The sequence below is a fragment of the Danio aesculapii genome, chromosome 24 (genome assembly GCF_903798145.1).
Source record: "Danio aesculapii chromosome 24, fDanAes4.1, whole genome shotgun sequence".
Lineage (NCBI taxonomy): Eukaryota > Metazoa > Chordata > Actinopteri > Cypriniformes > Danionidae > Danio > Danio aesculapii.
The window spans coordinates 28603057-28622417 of record NC_079458.1 but is presented as its reverse complement, the minus strand read 5'-3'; the positions used below and the strand labels follow the sequence as shown (position 1 = coordinate 28622417).

Genomic DNA, 19361 nt, shown 5'->3' with positions numbered 1-19361 from the left:
GTCAGATTTGACGATATTCGATACAGGTTTTTAATCACGCGTCACTCGCATTGACAGGTGAAAATCCGATCTGTGCCACATGCAAGAAAACAATCGGAATTGAATCACTTGAACAGTGCAGTGTAAATGCGGCCTAAGTGAATTGGGTAAGCTAAACCGTCCGTAGTGTATGTGTGAATGAAACTGTATGGGTGTTTCCCAGTGATCGGTTGCAGCTGGAAAGGCATCCGCTGCATAATTTTTTTTTTTTTTACAAAGGAAAAGCACTTTCGATGTGATTGGCCCCTTAATCTGCAGTTATATTGTATATACAGTTGAAGTCAGAATTATTAGCCCCCCCCCCCCCCCCCCCTTTAAAAAAAAAAAAAAAAAAAGCATTATTTAATTTTTTAAAACCCATTTTAAGGTCAAAATTATTAGCCCGTTTAAGATGTATTTTTTCGATAGATTTTCTACAGAACAAACCATTATTAAACTTTCCTAATTACCCTAACCCCCCTAGTTAACCTAATTATCCTAGTTAAGCCTTTAAATGTAACTAAGCTGTATAGAAGTGTCTTGAAAAATATCTAGTAAAATATTATGTACTGAAATGTCAAAGTTTGTCATGTCAAAGATAAATCAAATCAGTTATTAGAAATGAGTTATTAAAACTATTGTTTAGAAATGTGTTGAAGAAATCTTCACAATGTTAAACAAAAATTTGGGGGAAAAATAAACAGGGGAGATAATAATTCTGACTTCAACTGTAGGTGATGTCTATGTGTGTTCAGTGAATAGTATTTGTGTATTAAGTGCATGTGTTGTCCTCGAAATCCTCGATGGTTGCCATCATCACTTCACAGGTCTTGGACTTGGTCTTGGCAACTCTCAGTAATAATATTGTTGGAATTGGGTCCAGCTTACATGTAGCTAGTTTAGACATATTTACAAGTTTATCTAGCTCTTCCTGTCCTATAACTTTGAAGCACTGTAGATTATTATGATGTAGCTAAATGCTTAATGAACTGTAAGACGGTGCATAAATGTTATCATCTTTTATTTTCTGTCTGAAGTCTTCTATGTTATTACAAAAAAAATTCACAAAGTCATCATTACTAATTTGCAGTGGGACTTTTTGTTTAGATGATGATCCCTAATTTGTTCGTTTAGCAATGTATTAAATTAAAATCTAGCATTGTTATGGTTATTTTCTATAAGTTTGCCAAGGGACTCAACCCTTGCGGATTTTAGAGCCTTCCTATAGATGGACATACTATCTGTCAGGTTCTGTGTTCCATGTTTTTGTCATGTGATCTTTCCCCATGTTTTTATTTTCCATGTGTGTTGGTTTTCATCATGTGATCCCTTTGTTCTAGTTTCCACCATTTCTTAATGTTCATTTTTCCACCTGTGTCTCACCCCTGTATGCAATCAGTTTAATCATCTCCAGTGACCTAAAATAACTTGCAGACAGCTCACTGTGATTTCACCAAATTACCAATAAAGCTGTATTGCCTCACATCCTCACAATATGTCTCAAAGTATCTTTTTAACAGTTAAGTTAAATTATGGCACGAGACAAACAAAATAACATTTATACATTAACAAAAATTTATTATAACAAAAGCTGTTTTTTTTTTAAAGCTGTAAAAAAGTAACACAAAAGAAAACTGGTATTTAAAAAAAAGATGTTCTGAGCATCAGGGTGTCGCATCCTCAGCTTGTTCCTGTTGCTCCAATCACCATTCTACCTCACCATCTCGTTCCCTCAGCTCTAATCATCGCTCTCTTCCTCAAGCCACCTCTCACCACACCCGTGCACAATCACTGGTGTAGAAGTCCATCTAATAGCCCAATGGCGAAACTAACAGCATAGTTGAAGGTTAAATGCATGTAAGCTTAATGCTTCTGAAAAGAATTTTGTTATTTATTAGAATTTATTTGTATTCCGAATTTAATCTGACTCCAATTTAAGTGACCGTCAAATTTAGACTGTATTTCGAATTGTAAGAACGGATCACATTCATAATTTATGACTTAATTTAGAGGTTTAATTTATATCCTATTCCTTACTCTTCAGTTATACGTTCATTAGGGACTAAACGCCACACAGAGTTTCACGCCCCGGGTTTGCATGTCTTCTCACGGACAGTATGTTGACACTCTGAAATTAGTCAGAGGGTGCTGGATTAACTAATATTCAAATAGGCTGGTTTCAAACTGCTCACTCATTCCTAAAACAATAGAAAATTTAGCCAAGCCCATGTATCTTGCTACTTTCGGTGATTAGATGATTAAAAGATCTTCATGCTGTCGTGCCAAAAGGGCTTCGCACAGTCAAATGCGCCTATTAATCAAGTAACTATGTCAAACATAAAGGTAGCGCAGACTCCACTTAATTACTGGATATAAAAAGATTTTAGGAGAATTCAGAATGAATCAAAATTTAACATTTTATTTGTCAGGTATAATTGTATTATGCCAATTACATAATAAAACGATCAGAAAGCCAATTCAGATATGATACTGTAAAAATACAACATCCATTACTCAAAGATAAATAAAAAAATTAGAGATGCATACCTGATCAGAGAAGTACGTTGCAGCATAATTCTCACAGATGCTGCAATGAGGTGTCTTGGCTACAAGATCCCAATGATATTTGTCCACATTTCATTTAAATACTCAACTCAGAACAAACAGCCATAAATTTAAGACAATAGAAGCGTCACAGAGACCCTGGCCTGGTGAATTTGAAGTGTTAATCATCTCTAGAAGGGGGAGCATCTGGCAGAGATTTTATCAAAGCCAAAAACCAAATCAACATATACCAGTGAAATATTATGGTGAAATTAAGACCACTTTACCAATCACACAGAGACATTTAAAATGAGACCAAACATGAATATAAGGCTACAAGATACACCAAATTAAAACCTTGGACATTTTATGTGGAAATGTGCCCTGAACTTAGGTCAAGAAGGGGAGCTTGAGGTAAAAGGAGAAGGGTGAACTTTCTCGCATTCCCCCCTGGTGAGGTGTTTTCAGCCTATTGTCAACTGTCTCAGGTTGATTTGAATAGAACAGTTGAACAGCTGGTTTCTTGATCTTCTTCTCAGATCAGAAAGTTTATTGTTTTAGTGCCTGACCAATCACATGGTCTTGTCTCGTGTGGAGTTCCATAACAGTTTTCAGGGTTTCATATTATGGAGAGATATAGCCATCCTTACACCAGAATACTAATTACACACCTGCACCAGCAATTACCAGTCCCCTATAAAGACTCACGTTTTCCAGTCATACAACGGCTGTAATCGAAGTCAGATGGTTCAGTCAGATGGTGATTAAGGGAAGTGACTTTATACTCTGATGGTTGAATGAAGATCCTTGTTTACATTGTAAACTGGTTACTAGACTTTTCTCCATCCAAGAATATGATGGCGTCAACCTACCAGTCTTTCCTGAGTCACTATTAAGAGGTGTTTGCTGTACCACTCACTCCACTATCTGTACACGACGAACTGATAAACCTGAAGCATGGTAACTCCACCATTCATGAGTTTACATTGCAATTCCGTGCACTCGCCACTAGCAGAGGCTGGAATCAAGTGGCCCTCCTCGCTGCTTACCAGAAAGGTTTAAAGCCTTAAATTCATAAACAGATGGTAATTTATGATGACAACGCCAACCTAGAAACTTTTAGTAAGAAAGCCATCAGTGTGTCACAGCACCTCTCTGCCTGTCCATCCTCTTCATCTGTTTACCCTATTTCACCGACTAGAGCTCCATCTCCACCACCAGACCTGGAAGAACCCATGATCACTGATGCCTACCGCCTTGAGTCCGCCGAACGGCTGCTACGCATTAGGATGTGACAGATGTGCTACACTTCTGCCTGTACTATGGAGAATCCAACCATCTCATCTCAGCCTGCCCAGTCCGCTCGCCTCGCCTAGTGAGTAAAGTCACATCAACTCCATCTGTGTCACGAATACCCCATATTCAAGCTCAATTAATTGTGAATTCTCGTATCATCTCCATAAATGTGCTGGTGGATTCCGGAGTGGCTGGCAATTTCATCTCTTCAAACTTCATCGCCCAACATCATATATCTACAGTACGTAATGAAACTCTGTACAAAATAACCACCATTCAGGACTCACCATTAGGCAATGGTAAAATCTCTCTGCGTACCAGAGAAGTCATCATCCAGTCCCCCATCATCATTGAGAAAGATTAATCCTACTCATTCTCCCCCGAGCTAAGGTGGATGTCATCCTGGGCAGACCGTGGCTTGCCGAACATCAGCCTGACATTAACTGGAGCACCAGAGACGAATGGCTGGAGCTCCGCATGCACCACAAATGTCCACATTGCTTCCCCTGTTGTTCACACTCCGCATTGGACCCTGTTCACTCCATTTCAATGGAAAACTTACCTCCCTCTTCAAATGCCCCGTCCCGTCCATCTACACCACTCATCTCAACTTTTTCAGCAAGGAACGAGCCACACAGTTACCCCCACATCAGTCCTGGGAATGTAGTATCGACCTGCTGCCTAACGCTAAACTACCGCATGGAAGGATTTATCTCTTATCCCATCCTGAGCACAAGGCGATGGAGGATGACATCAAGGAGGCTCTCAGTCAAGGGTTCATCGGACCATCAACCTCCCCAGCCACGTCAAGCTGCTTCGTTGCCAAGAAGGATGGAGGACTAAGGCCTTGTATATATTTTTAAGGGTCCTGAATGCAGTCACAATCAAATTCACCTACCCATTGCCTCTGGTTCTGGCTGCTTTGGAGGAGCTCCGCAAAGCCGCCTCTTCACCAAGTTTGACCTCTGAAGCACGTACAACCTTATCCATATTCAGGAGGGGGACGAATGGAAAAAGGCTTTTTTATCACTCCCTCCGGTCACTATAAGTACCAGGTGATGCCCTATGACCTAGCTAACAGTCCTTCCATATTTCAAAGTTTGACGAATGAGATCTTCAGAGACTTCCTCCATCATTTTGCTATAGTTTACATAGATAATATCCTAATTTATTCCCGTAATCTGGCAGAACATCAATCTCATGTTCAAAGAGTCCTCAAACATCTCAGAGAGAATCATCTCTAACTGAAAGCTGAAAAATGTGAGTTCCATCAATTCTTGATCTCCTTCCTCGGGTACGTGATCTCCGCTGAGGGGGCCAGCATGGAAAGAGGCAAAGTGGATGCCTTCTCCCAGTGGAACAAACCTAAAACTCTAAAAGAGTGGCAGAGGTTTCTGGGATTGACCAACTTTTATTGATGGTTTATTGAGAACTATAGTATTCTCTCCGCACCCTTAACCTCCCTCCTGAAAGTTGGACTGCGTTCGCTCACCTGGAACCCTGAAGCACGCCAAGCCTTCAACCACCTCAAGAAAGTGTTCACCACTGCAGCCCTTTGTTATAGATGTCGGCGCAGCTGATGCCGGAGTTGGTGCTATACTATAGCAGCGGTCTGGTTAACCCTGGACTCTCCATCTATTCCCTTTCGGAATTACGGGCCCCCCGAGGACATTGTATCAGATCGGAGTCCACAATTCATCTCCAGGGTCTGGAGGGCATTCTTCCGACTTCTAGGCACTACCATCAGTCTATCCTCTGACTATCACCCCCAGACGAACGATCAGACAGAGTGTAAAATTTAAGAAATTTCCAGCTATCTCCAGACGTACTGCTCGCAACATCAGAACACCTGGACCCAGTATCTACCATGGGCCGAGTATGCACAGAATTCCCTTCGACAATCTTCCACCAGTCTAACACCCTTTCAATGTGTTTTAGGATACCAACCTTCCCGTTCTCATGGTCCGGTGAGACCTCTGAAGTGCCCGCGGTAGATCACTGGTTCCGAGAGAGCGAGAGGGTGTGGGACTCAGCTCATGTCCACCTGCAGCAGGCAGTACAGAGGTATACCAATGCCACCAATTGTCATCGTCTCCCCAAAGGTATGGCTTTCCACCAGGGACATCTGCCTCAGTCTACCATACCACAAGCTGAGTCCCCGCTAAATTGGACCATTCACCATGCACTCCCAAATCAACCCAGTCACCTTCCGTCTCAACATCTCTCCTCAATACCGTATTGCACCCTTTCATGTATCTGCTCAAACCCTATGTTGACGCTGTTTCTCCTCCCTCCACAGACCCCGAACCACCCCCCCCCCCACCTCCCGAGCAAGCTGAAATTATCCCTGACAACGTCTATCAAGTCAAAGAGATTCTCGACTCCCAGCGGCTGAATGGCCACCTTCAATATCTAGTCGACTGGGAAGGATTTGATCCCAAAGAGAGGTCATGGACATCCCAAGGTGACATTCTAGACCCTACCCTCCTTGACAAATTCCATTGCCAGCATCCAGATCGACCTGCTCCTAGCGGACGTGGCCAGCCCCGCCGCCGGTCCAGGTTGCCTGGAGTCACCCGTGGAGGGGGGGTACTGTCACATCCCCGGCTCGTTCCTGCTGCTCCAATCATCATTCTCCCTCACCATCTCGTTTCCTCAGCTCCAATCATCACTCTCCTTCTCCAGCCACCTCTCACCACAACCGTGCACAATCACCAGAATACTAATTATACCGAATCGAAGTCAGATGGTTCACCTCACCTTCTCCTGTGCTCGCCTTCATCTGTGGATGTTTCCCTTCTCCCTTGGATGTTTCTCCTAACCTGTGTATGCACAATCTGTGATTAAGGGAAGTGACTTTATACTCTGATGGTTGAATAAAGATCCTCGTTTACATTGTGAACTGGTCATTAGACTGCTCTCTATCCAAGAATATCACTTACCTGCTTTTCCTGTTGAACAATCCACATTGTTTTGAATAAATTGATGAAAAGAGATAACCATCCTTGTTTTCATTGTGTGACCATGACACAGGGAGTGTTCCACTCTCATAAAATATTTAAAACCGCTACAGTCAATTGACAACACTGTTGCAATATCAGTCGATTTAAAACACTACATCTTTACTAATTGTGCAGAGCTTACTTGCACTACATTTAAGGAGTGCTTCTGTCCAGCTACAAATGTGCATCTTCTTCATTCAATCGCTACATCAGTCTTGTTCAAGCTCATGCATTAATTGTCACCTTGTAATTATAAGGTTCTATCTGCTTTCTGAATGATTTTGAGATATTGAGTTTCAAATATTTTGCATCCCATATAGCAAACAGTATGTGTGTAACATTTGTTTTTAAATAAAAAGTCTTAATGTAAACAACTTGTAAAAAACATCCCATAATGAAAATAAGTTGTCATTTAATAAGAATATGTCGATAACAAAATTTTGACAAAAATGTCAGATAGAACCTTATAATTCTAAGGTGACGCTGTGTTCATGGCCCAGTAGCTTGTTTGAAGGGTACAGTGCAAAAATTAAATCGCCCACACACAAAAGGAACTCCAAGTGCATAGTTGTTGTTTTTGTCTCCAAGTTACTTGTGCCAAAAATAAGTTGTCCATATATATGTGGAACACAAGTGCAGAAATTCAAAAGTTCAGCTGATTCCTGCCCAGTTAAGCTAAGCATGCCCAGTGACGACGACTTATGCAGTTTTATTGCTGCTTCTTATGCCAGTTTTAATAATATTTTGCTGTATTAACTGTGTTGAAAATGTCACCTTTGAAAAATTCTTTGGATCTACACCAGCCAGAAGCTCTGCATGACTGGAGAGGTTAGGACCTTCTTAAAAGAATGCAATGCAGCCTTCAAATGTGGAAACAAATCCTTCTACAGTGCAGCCAGAGCTAACCTAAAAAGAGCTATCAAGGGTGTGAAAGCAAAGTACAAAAAAGAGGTTAAGTACCACTTCACCCACAACGACAGGGCAAGCAGCATCTCAGCAACTACAAAAGCACTATACAGAAAGACTGTGTCATTGACAATTGAACTTAATTGTTTATTTGCCCAGTTTGAAGAGAGAAAGAGACAGAGAGAAAGAGAGAGAGAGAAATAAATAGTCACTCTACACACACACCCACAAAGTTTTTCAACCTGTCCACAAAAACAGCCACCATCCATACCTACCTAAAGTCAACTACAAATATCCCGCTACTAAAGAAAACAGCAATTTAGGACCTCAACAACTATCATTCAGTAGCACTAACCCAGTTATTAGGAAGTGCTTTAAAAGCCTGGTGCCGCAGAACATCAAACCCAGCATCTATACACCTTCAGCCCTCATCAATTCACATACAGAGCTAATAGCTCTAAAAAAATACACAAGCACTGCTGCTCTAAAAAACATAATTATTTCACCTTGGATGCTGAAGAAACTATGTGAGGATACTTTTCATTGACTATAATTCAGTGTTTTATCTATCTTATTCTTGACTGACTGATAGCCAACTGGAATGGGAAAATGAATAATGTAATGGTAATGACAATAAAGGTAATGAATTCCTGACCAAAGATCCACAGACAGTTAGGTTAGGCCCATATTCCTCCTTCACTTTAACATTCATATACACAAGAAACATTGACAGTCTTTGACCATTCAATAAGCCAAAGTTCCCAGACCTCAAGCCGATTGCCTACCTGTCAGGTGACCAGACTTCCTTCAAGTCAAGTCAAGTCAAGTCAAGTCAAGTCAAGTCAAGTCAAGTCAAGTCGAGCTTTAATGTCATTGTGCTACATGTGTGAACATACAGAGGAACGAAATGTCATGTCTCGCAGGACAGTTAGTTACTGTAATGGTTTGGTTACAAGGGCACCAAAAAAGTGTGGGGGGCAGGGGATACGTCAATGAATATTGCCAAACATGTTTTAGGAAACATTTTATTAATTATTTTTTAAATTACATGTATTTAAATCAGCATATTTGAAACATCAAATTTAATTAGACTACTTAATAATTGGGCCAATTTTAATTAATAGAAATGGGGACCCAAATCAGAAAAGGTTTGACAGTATGGAAAATGTATAGAGAATACCTGTATCCTCTTTCTCTACAGCCAGGACCCTGTAATGTGCACAGAATGCAGTTTTGCATTCTCTTGATAAAATATGAATGGGAGTCCCTGGAAAACAAGGCAGCATATTGTGTACTTTCCAGCATCAAGGGTGCCACCACAAAAGTGCAAGTTACCTTTGCCAAGGGCACTGACACAACCCCATACCATGACAGACCCAGCCTTCTTTCTTCTTCTTTGGTCTGGAGCGCACGGCTTCCACCCCCCACACACTGTTAACATGGGGCTTCCTGTTGGCACAGTACAGTTTTAACTGGCATTTCTGGATGTAACTGGGTATTGTGGTACTTGACAAAAGTTTGCCAAAGCAGTCCTAAGCCCATGTGGTGATATTGCTTAAAGATGAATGACAATTCTCGATGCAGTGCTGCCTGAGGGATCGGAAATCACGATAGTTCAGCTTAGACTTGCCCCCTTGTCCTTTACGCACTGAAAATACTCCAGATTCCTTGAATCTTTTGATTATGTTATGCACTGTTGAATGTGAAATATCTAAATGTCTTCCCATCTTTTTTAGGAACATTGTTTTTAAACATTTCAATAATTTTTTCTCATATTTGTTAGCAAACTAGCAATTCTTAATCCCTCTTTGCTCCAAAAGGACTAGACCTTTCTTGGATGCTCATTTTGTACGAAATCATAATTACACATTACCTTTTGACATCACCTGTTTCGAATCACATCATTATTTAACCAATTTACCTGATTATTATGCTATATTAGGCTATTTGTTCTAGGTAAATATATATCCTAATATTAAGGATTGCTTAAAAGAAAAGTAGACATTTAAGGGAAATTCTATATTCAACTGATCAGCAGCTATACTATCTTGTACTTTTCTTTCTTTCTTTCTTTTTTCTTTCTTTCTTTCTTTCTTTCTTTCTTTCTTTCTTTCTTTCTTTCTTTCTTTGTGTCTAATTTCATGTACTATTGCACAACTAGTATGTATGAAATATGCATTTTGCCACAATTTTTTTTTTGTCTTTACCTCACTCATAAATACAATCATGTTGGCCCTGATAAAGCCCCGACAAGGCCCGATTAGACCCCGGAAGTGGCGAAACACCGTACATTGGTAGGCATGCATTAGTACGTATTGATATGCTCGTGGGAAAGTGTGCAATCTAACCAAAATGGACATATGTAGAGATTTGTCCATCACAAAGTTTTTATTTTTTGCTGGGAACAGTTTGGTGGGCTTGACTTATCAACGTCTGTCCTTGTAGGCCCGTGTTGAGGTCCTGATTTGTGCGTTACAACTATTTGGTCTGGAAGTGTTCAGATTAAGTGTTTATTAAAGGTACTGAAAGGTGTTTTAAAACATAACAGGTCTGAGGGCAGCTTACATTCAGTAAAGTTCATGTTAGGCTTGCTACTATTAGTTTTCTCTCATTTCACTGCTGAGGGCAATTGATTTTGTTGCAGTATGAAAGCTGCCATTGCAGATATTGATTTTTGTAGTAAAGTACCATGATAGGAGATAAGTAATCATTGCAGCCCTCATCTGATGTCTGGATAGTTATAAATGCTTCATCTTGAAAGTGTGTGCGCAGACATGTTCAGTTTGGGCAATAGGGGCCATATTTTAAGTGCAATTTTTTATAAGACACAAGAGTGTGATTGTTTCTTCAGTAGTTTAAACTAGCTTGTAGCACCCAAGCAGTTTACCTTAGATCTTCTGAAAGCTAATTACAAATTCTGATATGGTGAAACTGGCACATCCTCACCATGGGCATGACATAAATGCACTGCAGATGGAGTGTGTGTTAAACAGGCATTACATGTTTATAGTGACCTAAGGGAAGGTCAGGCGGAGAGTGTGTTGTCCTTAAAAAATTTTAATTTCAAATATCTGCTTTAATTTTTTTTTTTTTGCAAATTGTTAATAAAATTGTGAAGTTCATTATCACGTTTCCTTAATCTCCTTCATTTGTTAAAAAAAAAAATATATATATATATATATTTGTTTCATGTGACAAATCCTGTTAGTGCTCCTGGCTCTGCATGAAAACAATGAGACAGACTTGATGTGGTATCTTTCTGAGAATCCATTGCATCCACTTAAAGGCATAATAGATCCAATGTCATGAGTTAATATATATGACATTAGACTTGATATATTATATATAGTAATAATTATTTTGTTTAAGATATGATGTTTGATAAGTTGCCAAAACAGTTTGTTTTGCATTGTGTATAATCTTTCAGTAATTCTGTTAGACATTGTGATCACTAATATTAGTTAGTGTAAAATGGTAACTTATATTGCAGTGTCAGTCAACACATGAACACATGATTGTTTTTTCTTATAGTTTTCAATGCAGATTACAATGAAGAAATTGGCAGTGAAGGATCAACTTTACTACAACTCTGTCTTCATTGGCCACGTCTTCATATATATATATATATATATATATATATATATATATATATATATATATATTCAGACCATTTATTTAGAGTTTCAACACACTTCATGACAACATGCCTTGCAAAAAATGAAGAATTTTCATGATCGAATTAATAATACTTTAAAAAGTTGCTTTGTTGCTTTTGCTATAGTTCTTCAGTATTAGAAACAAGCCAAACTCGAGAAGACTCATGAGGTCAATGGGAGAGAATCCAGAGTGGACAAGTTATAGAGTGTAATAATTAGATGCACCTGACTCTTCAAAGAAAGAGTCTTGACTTTCTCATATATCTCTGATTGTAACATTAGTTATTTTTTTTTAAATACAAACATTTGCCAAACATTTTCAGAGTTTTCACAAATGTCTAGTGTTGGTAATGATTACCTATAATCTATTTAATTATTTCTTTAACCCTTTATTCCTTAATTTCTCTATTACTAATAGAGAAGAACCAACAAGTATTTGACTTTCCTTATCCTATGTCAGGTTATCCCACACTGACAGTCCTGTTAAAAGAAAAATAAAGAGTAATAGTTGAATAGGGGCTGTTTAAGCCAACAACAACAACAACAGAACCCTCAGCAGACTGAGTGTCAGTCATCATCTCAAGAAAATATACAAAAGCTTTGTGGGTAGCACTGAGAATTCCTGGCCGTCTCTGTCTGATTAAAATATGATGTGTTGAAAGCTGGCTTTGATCTTAGGAAATGTCTGCGAGGGTAGCAGTTGGTATTTAGCTTGGCCTTTTTCCCTTCCCGCTCATTCTGTGATTTGGCCCTGCAGATGGAGGCCGATAGATAGTGTCACCATTCATTTCCTGCTCAAGCTCCTACACCATTCTGTGCAGTTGCTAGACCTGGAGCAGGGATCCAGAATGAATAGATCACATGCCGAGCTTTTGTGGCTTGCGCGAAGCTCTGTTTTCTTTTATGCTTCCCTCTAAATGTGTGCATGTACATACAGAGTTAATATGACATTTTGCAAATAAACCCAAAGACTTGGAAGATCTCACTCTGCTGAATGAGTGGAAGAAAACACTGTATGAAAAAGAATCCTAAGGTGCTTAAATGCTTTTCTTCATCTCTGATTCCAGGCCTCCTGCACTGGCAGCAAGCCCGACATTTTCTGATATCTCCCTCATCCGGATCTCACCGCACCGGAACCCTTCAATGGGGACAGACTCACCCTTTAACCCTTCACATCCTTACATTAACCCCTACATGGACTACATACGCTCCTTGCACAGCAGTCCCTCTTTGTCCATGGTCTCTGCTGCCAGGGGCCTTAGTCCTGCAGATAGTGAGTATCTTTAAGACTTGTTTTTTACCCACTATATTCCTTCTAATTTTCTAAATATATCTGTTTATCATTCTGTCTATAATTTTGTCTAATTATGGGTTTGACATTCTGGTTATGTGGCCAAAGCATATCTCTTATTTACAATTTTAGCAGTTTATTTGTCTTTGGCACTTCTCTCTGGAAAAAAATGTAATTTCTCTCTTTTAGTTCTCTCTGAAACTGTTTTTTAGTTCGATCATTTGGCTGTGGTCACTCTCCAGTCATTGTCTAATGGCCCATTTCTACTGAGTGGTACGGTATGGTACGATTCGGTATGCTTTTATGGCCATTTCCACCTTCAAAAGGTACCTAAAAGCGAACCGTACCACTTTTTGAGGACCCTTTGCAAAGAGTACCTAGCACAACAAAAGAGTACCAAAAGGCAGAGAGAGACGCGCAACTGGATGCTATTGACTTACTGAGATACGTAACTCACTCATGCAACAAGCCAGAATGAAAACAAAGGAACTGTCATGTTTTAAATACACAGCCGAGACATTACACAGTAACAATATATATACATATAATAACAAGCCATGGTCGACCAGAGCTTAAACAAACCTTGTTTTTGTCTTGATGAACAACCACAAAGTCAAGAAGAAGAGAAGAATCTGCCCTGTGCCCCGTAGTTGTTTACAAGACCGTCTAAAGCGTGAGCGGTTTCGCTTTCTTGCTTGCGCTCGCTGCTGGTCTATATTTGAAATAACAAACTTCTTGAGCTGATGATAATAACGTGCGTGTGATTATTGAAGTGCTTCTGACATCTGATCCTGTCAGAAATAAACAAACAAGAGACTGACACGCAAAGAAACAAAAGAGAAGCTGGAAAAAACAAAGGAGCAAATGATTGTTTCAGCCACCTGAAACATAAACAAACTGCGATGTTTAATTATTATTATCACCTTTGGACTATTATGAACTCGGAATGACGGAATTACTCTCTAACAGAGGTTACATGTGCTGGTGAAGATTAAAGATACAGATGAGAGGTTTGCACTGACTGGGCTATTGTTTCGTGTTGTTTTTAAAATAAAGACTACACTTACAGTATGCTGTGTGTAGTTTTTCTGTAATTGGTAACTTATAGGAGACTGTAAGGGGCAGTATGTGTTCATATATGTTGCATTTATTTATTTATTTTATGTAATCATTGATCTGCAGTTATAATCAAATCATGTTCATAAAAAGATTAGTAATGAACATTTGTACACAAGTATTTATGTGTATAAAGCATCTGTTTTGTGAGAAGTGCTTCTCATCTGATATGTGAACGACCCGTAAAGCTTTACTGTAGACATTTTCTCGAGTAAGAATGGCATCGACTGAAACTTTCTGTCATACACCACACCCACCAAAAAAGTACCATTTGTAACCTTTTAGCAGTGGAAATGCAAGCCTGATAAAGGTGACCCGTACTGTACCATACCAGTGTGTAGAAATGGGCCATAATATCATCAGACCTCGGGATTAACATTCAATGTATCAGATGAGTCTACTGATCAATTCCTATGATAAGAGGAGGTAAAGTTCGAGGTCATTATAGGGTAGAGGTAGGGCGTGAGAAGGGAGGAAAGGAGAAAGTAGAAATGGTTTGTGCATGAAGCCATTTTAGTTTCTTGTGTGAAGTTGGACTGGGAAATTCTTTACAGGTTCATCAGGGCTTGCTGAAAAAAAAAAAAAACTATCTGCAGTATACCAGCCTCAACAGAACATCTCAAGCAAGGATTTTTAATTGAAGCCTTAAGCTCAAATACCAAAGTGGGGCAATCAGAGGGCTCTCTCAGAGACCGCAGATAACTGCAGCTGCATCAAATAGTAGGACCATTTCACATCAGCTAAATTTTGCTATATACCATATTTGTCAAAGGAAGACCATAACCTCAACCAGTCCAAAGTGGATCATTATTAATGGTTAAATTAAGTTTGATTTATTTTTAGTGACCTATTGTGATGTGTGGGAGAATGTTTATATTATCTTTATCCAGCTATAAAACCACTAAGAACAGTATACAAACCACACAAAAGTCACACTTATTGAAGGATTGATACATAAAAGTTCAGTTTAATTGTTGAATTCAATTATAAATGCTAAAGGACCAAAATTAATCATATGTTTTGGATAATGGTATCCCAAACTTACATCTTAACAAGTAAAACATTTTTTGAACAATCAACTATATCAAAGTCAGCTTCAGCTAGCAGAATGAACAAAAAATCTAATAAATAAAAAAAAAAAATAAATAAATTGTGCTGATTTAGGCTGGTTATTTCTTAAGTAACATAAATAACCATCCTAAAAAAGCAAGACATAACCAGCCTAAAGCAGCATTTTTTATTTATTTGTTTGTTTGTTTGTTTATTTGCTTGTTATTTATTTTTGTGTGTGTATGCATTTGTGTATGTAAGCTACGAACTGTATATATGTATGTTATACTTCCAGCCATTTTGAATGCCGGTTTTATGCATTGTCCCAGATTGCAACATGCTTCAACAGCAAAATGCCTCCTGGCTCTGGTGGCACATCATGTTGTGGGTGAATATACATAAAAAATAAATAAATAAAAAGCCACTCTAATATCCCATATGCAGAAAGCTCAAGCCCCTGTCTTTCCCCATCGACAATCCTGAAATTTGATGCCAACATCTCCCATTTAGAAATTCCACTAAGCTCTTTTTGCACATGAACAGAGAAACGAGGCACATTACCACTCAATGCGAGAGCCACAGCAGGGCGGAACAACAGAGACAATTAAAGAAGCTCTCTAACCCCTCCCTCACTACTTAAGACATAATACCCACATCGAATTAATTTGGAATTTCTTCCTAGGTTCACACAACTAATCAGAGATGCATTTTTCATGCATTCAGTCTAGGCCTCAGATGACATCTTTTCATCTGCTCCTTTTATTTCTTCTGGAGAAGACAGGAATTAGCCATAACATTTTGTGCAGCTAAACTGATTTTATATTTGCATTGAGGAGCTCTGTCAGTCTTGTGTATTTGTCAGCTGTTACTTTGCATTTTATGCACACACACACACACACACACACACACACACACACACACACGCACACGCACACACACACACACATATATATATATATATATATATTGTAAATGGTCTGTAATATATTTAACAATAATGTACAATATTATTGATGTTAAACATAAAATTGTAAATTGTAGTTCTTTTATTTTAAATATATAATTTTATACTTTACTAAAGTACTGTTTATGTACAATGTTGTCTTATAGCCCCTGTTATGGGTTTTTGAAAATGGCCTTCCATGAAGTGTGTGAAACCGCTTTAAGTGAATAAAAGCATCCAGCTGAGGTTTAAATCTGAAGGTGTTTAAAACTATTGATTCTCAAAAAAAAATAAAAAATTTGAGTGAGAGTACAGAGAGTATGTGAATTGTCTTCAACTCGAATCTTTTGCCTGTTCGTATTGATGTCGATACGAAATAATCCCATATATTTGGTGTCAAATTCGGAAAAAAGGAGAACCCATCCTTCGCTTCAAACATTACCGGACAGGATGAGATTCATCATGATGCAAAAAAAGAGTCGATCACTGATCATCATGCCGGCAACTAGCTCACTAACATGGTCGCTCACTGAAGAGAGTTTGAAAACGTCTTGTGCAGTCATTGCTCAGTAAAATATAAGCTTAAAAGAAACTAAGGGAGAGAAATGATCATTGATGTCTCACTAGGAAACGTTGAGGCTTAAGAAACGCAGACTGAGGCATCCATATTAATGATCCCAGAATTACATATGAGACTGTGTTCTCCTGATGATGCGGTTGCTTGTCAGGTCTGGATGCAAATGATGAGGGCATGCCCCGTGAGTCATGTAACATTCTGCTTTGTGTTTTGATTGGCCTTTTGTTCACCAGCATTTTACACTCTTCGAATTTACATGAGAACGAGAAAACAATGGTTTCTGAGGCTCACGGTATGGCCATTTTCATATACTGACCACTTATTATTTGACTATGCCTAGGTATACTTAAATTTTATTCATAGGACCCCATTAAAGAAATAAATTTTCTTGTCATGTTCTCTTTAAAAGGGAAAATATTTTATAAGATAAGATTTTTATTTAGCAATGAACTCACCATCTGCCAAAAATACTATCAACTCTTACTCTCAGGTCTCAATCCATTACGTCTTACATCTTGATGAAAGGAATTTTAATGGTACTTGAATTAAATTTGAATACAATTCTTGTATTGAAATTTTTAGCATTCTGTTTGTGATAATACTTATGTAAAAATTGCATGTACTGTAGCATATATAGTAAAGAAAAGAAAGAGAGGAGCCATAAGAACAGTAAGACAGCTGTGCTATCAAGCAACTTCTATTTAAAAAATACTTTCCTTAAAAATAAGTTTAAGGTGGCACAGTGGGTAGCACTGTCACCTCACAGCAGAAGGTCCCTGGGTCAGTTTGAGTTTGCATGTTCTCCCTGTGTTCGTGTGGGTTTCCTCTCTGTGCTCCGGTTTCCCCCACAATCCAAAGACATGCGCTACAGGTAAAGTAAACAAACTGAATTGGCTGTAGTGTATGAGTGTGTGTGTGTGAATGTGAGAGTGTATGGGTGTTTCCAGATACTGGGTTGTGGCTGGAGAGACATCTACTCTGCAAAACATATGCTGGAATAGTTGCCGGTTTATTCCGCTGTGGCGAACGCTGATAAATTAGAGACTAAGGCAAAAAATTAGTGAATGAATGACAATTGCACCAATTTAGCTTGTCTCTTAGCTTGTTTAATTTATTCCGCTATTCATTTATTTGTGAGCTTTGCAATAAACAATTCATGTTTAATTATATATTTTACAATGTAGATTGTGTCAAAGCTGCTTAAAAGTTCTAGTAAAGTCCAGATTTCAGAGTTGAAGTTAGGGTTAGGGTAAGTTCAGTGTGGTTTAAATTTCACTGCTGAAAGTTCAAACACTGAAGAGAAAATACGTTGATGCTCAGCTCCACAAGTCCCAATCCAGGCAAGCCAGTGGCAAGGAACAAACTTCACCAATTGATGAAGTGAAGGTAAAAAAAACCCAAGAGATAAACCAGGCTCTGTTGGGCACAACCATCTTTCCTCTGGCCAAACTTCCTGTGTGGAGCTGGAGTCTAGGCGCCGGAGGCTGGAGAAAGCTGGACGTCCCTCGTGGAGAACTGCAGTTGTGAGTAGGTTACTGGCAGGTGATCAGGCTGGCCCACAGGATTAATGCAGGTACTCGTCTGTCACTGTGGTCTTTCAGGAATCAGTCTCATGCACTCCATGCCTACATGACCACCACAGCATCAGCTCAGGATACGGCCTGGTCCAGGATTATGGAAACCTTGGCATTATTTTTTCACAGGTCTTAGATCCCATCAATGGTGCTGCATAATCTCTGGAAGCCTCGGATGAGTATCCTTAGGTGGAAATAAAGTAAAAAAAAAAATTAGCATAGCTGCTGTTCATAGTGTATTAACAAGCAAAAATAAAGTGTTATAAATAAAAATAGTAGTTATATAAGCAAACATAGAAACAAACATGTAAAGCATATGAAGTGTTTCTAACAAAATATCTGTTGCATTAAGACAGGAGGAGTGTGTTCTACAGGTGGTTGTCAAGCCCCCTCACCTGCGTGGAGCACACTCATGCATCATGCCATTATGCGATGCATTGTGTGTATGCTTTACTAAAAAGATAGGTCTTTAGTCTAGTTTTGAACTGAGCGAGTGTGTCTGAGCCTCAGACATTATCAGGAAGGCTATTGCAGAGTTTAAGAGCCATTAATGTGAAGGCTCAACCTCCTTTACTCGACTTTGTTATTCTGGATACTACCAGAAGACCTGAGTTTTGAGATCTTAAAGAGCGGGTTGGATTGTAGCAAGACAGAAAGTTAGTTAGATAAACAGGAGCTGGATTATTTAAAGCATTATAGGTAAGAAGCAACCTTTTATAATCAATACAGAACTTAACAGGCAGCCAGTGTAAGGAGGATCAAATTGGGGTTACATGATCACTAACTGATCTCATTCTGATTCTGAAGTTTATTAATAGAGGATGCTAGGCAGCCAGCAAACAGAGCATTACAGTAATCCAGCCTAGAAGTCATAAAAGCATAAACTAACTTTTCTGTACCTGAGATGGATAGCATACTTTGTAACGCAATATTTCTCAGATGAAAGAAGGCGGTTTTTGTGACATGGGAGACATTTGTGACATGGGACTGTTTTATCTGAATTTAAGAGAAGAAAATTGTTGGTCATCCAGTCTTTAACATCTTTAATACACTCAGTTTGTCATGTTCACTAGCGATTTGAGGACTACAGAGATCGCCGGTGAACTACAATTCAGTCATGAACTACAGATCCCTTCATTCCACTATACACACACCAGGTTTCACTTCCACTGATTACACACACAGCTGAATCCTGTCACTAATGATTGTTTGGACTATTTATACACCCTGCACCCGTTTGTTGTTACTGAGTCGTTTGTTTTTGTGTGGTATGTTGTTCATGTGTTGTGTTCCCGTACCTTGCCTTAGTTTCTTGTTTTGTTTATTATTGTTCTTTTGATACTTTGATTTTTGGATGCCCTGTTGTTTTTCTGTTGCACGATTATTTT

The 19361-nt window shown here is 38.9% G+C and overlaps 1 protein-coding gene across 1 annotated transcript in view; it reads left to right on the top strand.

The window, feature by feature from the left end:
• LOC130218719 (transcriptional activator GLI3-like) overlaps positions 1-19361 on the top strand; it is a 300195-nt gene that overhangs the window by 205075 nt on the left and 75759 nt on the right. The window contains 1 exon segment of the mRNA XM_056450972.1: positions 12490-12695. Within this exon segment, the coding sequence (XP_056306947.1) occupies positions 12490-12695 (206 nt within the window).